This window comes from Anopheles aquasalis, chromosome 2, assembly GCF_943734665.1.
Source record: "Anopheles aquasalis chromosome 2, idAnoAquaMG_Q_19, whole genome shotgun sequence".
NCBI classification, from domain to species: domain Eukaryota; kingdom Metazoa; phylum Arthropoda; class Insecta; order Diptera; family Culicidae; genus Anopheles; species Anopheles aquasalis.
The window spans coordinates 37,326,493-37,332,500 of NC_064877.1; the positions used below are offsets into that span (position 1 = coordinate 37,326,493).

The window sequence follows — 6,008 nt, forward strand, 5'->3', positions numbered from 1 at the left end:
GTCTATCAGTAATCGACCGTTTTTAAAGTATCATTTAGCCATCTGTGTTTCAATACATGATAAACGAAGTCCGTACAACCCCGCATGTGGTACCCGTAATCAATATATCCACTCTAACCACACCACAAACAATCAACTGCAGCTTTTTATGCTTTATCATTTCAATAGCAAAACATTGCTATCCAGTCGAGGGTTGGGAGTTTTGACAGATGTTGAGCAGATTTTTTTGTTTGCCTGTTCTCTAATAACGTAAACGCTATAATTACTGCTACAATTGGCCACTCTCGCTAATTTTCCACCAACATCAATCCAACTGAACAGCAAAACCATCTATCTATCGGCCCCTTGCTTATTTATTCATGTCGAACAATATTGACACGGCACCCATCATTGGGTTCCGAAAACCCAACACGCCAGCACCACGCAGCACCAATTCCATCCGCCAGTCAGTCACGATGGAAGCGTCGGAGAAATTCCAAGAGTTTACCCTCTTCATACGCCGCCTGTGTCGGATTATCGGTGTCGATGTGCTGGACGGATCCTGGCAGATGAACGGGGCCACCTATTTCGCGCTGTTCCTGTGTACCGTCTACACGATCGGCACAGTGACGGCGATCGTCGTGGCACCGGACTTTTTCGAACTACTCAAAGCGCTCTCGTTCATTGGTTTCTTCTTTCAATCCACCATCAAGCTGTACTTCACGCTGTCGGACCGGAAAGCGTACCACAGCAACTACGCCAGCCTCGGTCGTGACATCTACGAAGCGCATCTCGATGGAACGGTGAGCCAACGGAAAGTGATCCTGCAGAACATCGATATCGTGTTGCTGCTGAAGAATGTGACCGCACTGCTCTACTTTGCGACACTCATCATCTTCTCCTGCTATCCGGCCTACATGTACTTCGTGATGCACGTTAGGGTGACCATGCTGCCGCTACTGTTTCCCGGTCTCGATATCTACTCAATTTACGGGTACAGTGTCACCACCGCGCTGCACGTCATCATCGCGAGCTATGGCCTGATGGGTGCGCTGGTATCCGACATTGCGTTCATGCAGTTCGTGCTGCACTTTAAGAGCTTCGCGGAACTGTTTCAGATCATGTGCGAAGAGTTTGGACAGGAGCTGCACGAAAAGACCGCGGAAGATGAGCCACATCGCCGGCGGAAGTACGACGCGTTCTGTCGCCGCGGTATGCGTGCCATCTTTCAGTATCATCAGAACACGATCGTGTACCTGAAATCGTTGATCATGTGCTACGGTACGATCTGTGCCGTCATGGTAATAAGCTGCAGCTATTCCATCATGCTGAACCTCTTCCTGGCACTCATGGTAAGGCGGTGGACGAGTGCGATTAGCACTATTTGAAGCTCTGTAATCGATTGCATCTACCCCCAATACCCCACAGACCGATTGGTACGCCACGTACAGCTTTCTGTTGGTTTCACTGTTTCAGCTTCTAGTATTCTCCATGTTTGGTTCCGTCATACAGGCCACGGTAAGGTGTTTGCGGTCGATGGCGGACGCGCCTCTCTCGACAATCACTCACTCACTTCGTCTTCGACAGAATGGTCGCTTGAATCATACCATCTCCTGTCTGCCGTGGTATCTGCTACCGACCCGGGAACAGCAGCTCTACCAGCTGATGCTCTTCAAGAGCCAGCTACCGGACGAGGTCTTCATTCTGGGCGTCGGTCCCCTCAACATGGAAACGTTTACGCTCATCATGAAGAAGATCTACTCGGCGTTCGCCATGATGTACAGCTTCCTGGTGGAAGACGGTGACGAAGGAGGCGCCCTCAGCGATGTCCACGGCGACGGAGGTGGCGGGGCTGGCGCTGGCGCTGGCGGTAGCTAAGCAACGGCGACGATGCCACGAACGTTCTTCGCATCGCTTGACACTTACTCACACGCATCACGCACCGAACGTTAAATGTGCTGTGTATACAGAGATTAGGTGTTAGGTTTGCTTCGTTGCCGCACCATCACCACCCCAGCATTGCCACCGGAGTGGCTTCTGCACTCCGTTTAACTCCATCTCTGGCCACCATCTTCAGCTATCAAATGGCGGCTAGGATTAAATTAATCGGCCACACATCGACACACAAGCGCGCTCACTCGTTCGCTAATGGAAGGAATGAGCGTCCATTGCCCAAAAGTGTCGCATCGTGTTTCAGGACGCGATCGTTTAATCACCAGCGTACGAGCGGGGTCCAGAGACTGGTGGATAGTTGGGTAAACATTGAAATAAATCCAGCCAGAGGCCCCTGCGTTCTCGACCACGTCGAGTTCCACCGAAAATCACATCACAACAGAGCGAGAGAGCATCGCCAAGACCCGGGAACAGGCCAATCGTCTTGGCAAAGCTCTTAAGCTTCGTCCTCTCGGGTTGCTGCTGCCGTTGGTGCGTCTTCGGTTTGCTCGGAGCAGGGACGCGCCTGGGACGCGACAGTCGGCCAGCATCCTCTTTATCGTGCGTCGTCATCGTTCGGGGGAGTGGTTCGAGTGAGTGATAGCCTTGGCCACCAATGGCGGGCCAATGATGGTGTGTGCTGGGAAGAAAAGATGGGCATGGGCCGAAAATCAAATTACAGGAAAATAATCACATTTATATTGTTAATGGACTGGGCATTAAATATGGAAACGGAATAAGCTAATCCATTTACCACACCAAACAAGACGCTGATGCCTGCCAGCCAGCCAGCCAGCCAGCCAGTCTGTTCCGGATCTATATACTCCGGCGACGGTTCCAGTGGGAAATGGCGCCCGGCAAGTGGAAGACCGTGGTGCAGTAGCACCAGCAGCAACCGGAAACGAGTGTTAAGATAAGAGTGTGAAGAGTCTGTGAACGCAAACTGGTGTACGCCAGGGCGATAGGGATGACCGGTCTAAGGTCCGGTAAGCTAAGCACATCACCATCAGCTCTGGCCATCCCTCTGGCTCCCTCAAATGGATGGATGGAATGGAACTCAACACACATACAGACACAGACAGGTCAACGCGAAGCATCTATCAATGGAATTGCCAACCAACGCTGATGATGCTGGTGCTTAGCTTAGTGCTCACTCCAGTCGAGCGACTCCAACCAGTTCCAAAAAGGACCACGTACCCCCTCCCACCTCGGATCTCGCTCCTTGGACTGCCGTTAGTTTTCGCGCGCGCGTTCGCTCGCTCGCTCGCTCGCTCACCTCGCCTCGGTAGACGGTAAACTGAATTATCGGAAAGTGTGCCAAGGGATGAATAATTTAATTCTTCCTCACAGCCCTAGACAGCCATCCGGCAAGCTCCAGGCTTAGAATGGAAACGCTTCGCTCGTTCGTGTCTTGTCGTTCGGCAGCAACACCAGCAGTCCACATTCCACCGGATGATCTTTGGATCCGCCTCCTTCGGTTCTTTGGTATGTTGTGACGAACTACTACTGCCACCACGACTACGATGGTTGCCTGGATCATGTTCACACAATTTCCTCCAACCCGGACCCGGGGCACGGTACCGGAAAAGGCTCATTTTCGGCGCCGGGAAAGCTTTTCCCTCGGACGAGGCAAATTGATTCAATTCCAAGCACTCCAGCACTCTGACCTTTGCGACTGGTGGGCTCCCTGACTGGATGCTGACTGTTCGTCGATGAAAGTGTGCGCTTGTTTTCGATGGAAATCTTTTGTTAACTTGTTGCCTTCCCGGGGGGAAAAGGGGAGCTGATGAACAATGACACAGCAAGAATGAGGGGCATAAGGTCTGAAGTGCAAATGTGCTGCCCATTTTTAAAGCAAATCGGTATTATATCGAGTCCGATACGGACCAGACGACGCTGGCAACAGAGATGGATTTTCGAAATTTAAACTGGGGAAATGCCGGTAAATTTATGTTTTAATAATGTAGCGCCCCTTTGTCTTCGAGCAGCAGCAGCATAGCCAAACAATCACGTTCTCGAGGGTTTTTGGTCAACAAAACGAGGAATAATCATGTTTTCTTCCGATGGCCAAATGCGTTCCCGGTGGTTTCACAATGCGGACTAGCGAAAACGATGATGCCCGTGTGGTGGCCGCGATGCAGCGTTGCTTTGTGCGTTATGCTGCTTACTTTTGCTCCCGCTGCTAAAGGAAAGGAGCAGTGGAAAAAGCAGCAGAAAATGTCTGTGATTTCCGCAAAACACAACCGTCCGGTGGTGGAAGAGTAAACAATAGACGGCGGCTAACAACCAACCTACTGGCTACTGGTGCCGATTGGCCTGGGCCAACGGTGCACCGGAAGTTTGGCGAAGAAGTAAAACTTAATACCAAATAGAGCCAGCCAGGAGGTGAGCCAAGGAAAGCAGGTGGTATGGAGAAGAGCGTTGGTGGTGTATAAAAAAAGAGGCAAAGAATTTACTAAAAGTGAGACTCAAACTAAATAACAAGCGAACCCGGTTCCGGATACAACAAAACGCTTGCGCAACACGAAGCGGAGGCTACTTGGATTCAGGGTTTTCACGCAGGCCTTGGTTGAACCCAGGCTCCTGGGAGGCCACACTCCCGGCTATGGATTCGGAACATCCGCTGGCTGGTGGTTCGTTTACCTTTGGGCAACCAGCACAAACGCCGCTTCACGAAACAGGAAAGGGACACAAAGCTTACGGAAACTACTAAACAAATACAGCGGGAGCACCGGATCGCAGCAAACACACTCACGCGCTTGGCCCAAAATGGCGGTCACAAAAAGTCGCAAAAGAAAGCGAAAAAGAAGCTAACGGAAAGCCGGAGCCAGAGCCGGAGCCGAAGCGCCAGACCGCCAGGAAAAGGGTTTTTCTTCCTCCAAAAAACCCGTCGGAAAGAATTATATTTCTGAGGAGAGTTTGTGGTGCCACCATGGCCTTGCTGGCCGTTGTCACAGCCCACCCCCAGGCCCGCACACTGGGACAAGGGGGGAAAACTAGCGCGAGTAACCGGCGCCGGGGCCCAAAGGGGTCCAAAGTTTCGAAAGCAAACGGCTTGGAGACATCGAACGGCTTACGAGGGCCCGGGAGCGTAAGTGGCGCAAAGGAAGCGTCAAGTTTGCGGCAGATCGTGCAAGCGAAGGAGCCCTGGACCGGAAACGTTCGACTACCGCGAGGTCAGGGATCCGGTGGACCGAAATGAGGGGGCCTTTTGGTAGCCGGACACACACCAAGAGGTGTACAAGAGGGATACTAACGGAGGGAACGGAACTTTCTGTTCTGTTCCGGTTGTTCTAGGGCTTTCGCGCGGTCCACTGTGTAATGGAATCACGTATTAAATTTAAAGCAAAGAATTTATTTCGTTGGCAATCCGTTGGCCTCCAGACACACACATACAGGCGCACAGACAAGCATAAGCACACAGAGACGGAACCCGGAATGAGGGATGCCGGTTAACCCGTTTCGGCGTGCACGCTACTGGCCTGTGCTGGCCAAGTGACACGCCAAGTTTATCACTCTTACCGGACCCTTACCAGACCGGGCGGTGTCCCCGGGAGGTGGTAAATCCCCGATGGAGCCCGGGACGCCGGGACACAGTAAATCTCACTCTGTGCTCTCGGTCGGTCGCTCGCTCTCTCTACTTCGCCCTGGTTCTGTTCGCTCCTGTTCCGTTCGGTTCGGTGTACCAAGTGAACCAACCCCTTTTGGATGATTGGTGATTTATGAGTACGGGGACGCCGCACTGGAAGCACTGGAATCCGGGCAACGAGGATCTCCTCCCCGGCTGCTGATAATATGTTTCGCATGTTTCGCGCCAACTAACTATTTTCCGCGAACGCACTGGCAAGACGGGGGAGTGCCATCGGGGAAAGTTCTATTTCGACGATTAAATCTGTTTGCCCGTTTTGTGTGCGCGTTAGGCGTTTAGAACGTTTTCAGAACATCCGACATTGATGAACTGGCGTTTTAAATGTAGCGGATAGAATTGAAGAGAATGAGAATGCAGCTTCTACCAATGATCCAGCATGATAAAATGACTCGAGTTGATCGTTTTCGAGCCAAGTTCATTCAGTGTCACTCTTTGTTTCCTAAATTAT

At 51.7% G+C, this 6,008-nt stretch overlaps 1 protein-coding gene across 1 annotated transcript; it reads left to right on the plus strand.

Annotated features, from left to right (window-relative positions):
• The first annotated feature begins 455 nt into the window (after nucleotides 1–455).
• Nucleotides 456–1,857, plus strand: LOC126574763 (uncharacterized). Its single transcript, XM_050235123.1, has 3 exons — nucleotides 456–1,331; nucleotides 1,408–1,497; nucleotides 1,567–1,857. Exons 1-3 carry the CDS (start codon nucleotides 456–458, stop codon nucleotides 1,855–1,857), a joined length of 1,257 nt encoding a protein of 418 aa, XP_050091080.1.
• Nucleotides 1,858–6,008: the final 4,151 nt, after the last annotated feature.

Coding starts and splice junctions, on each gene's coding strand:
- LOC126574763 (XM_050235123.1), top strand. CDS start 456: ATGGAAGCGTCGGAGAAATTCCAAGAGTTTACCCTCTTCATACGCCGC. Junction 1,332..1,407: donor ACCTCTTCCTGGCACTCATG/GTAAGGCGGTGG, acceptor AATACCCCACAG/ACCGATTGGTACGCCACGTA. Junction 1,498..1,566: donor GTTCCGTCATACAGGCCACG/GTAAGGTGTTTG, acceptor CGTCTTCGACAG/AATGGTCGCTTGAATCATAC.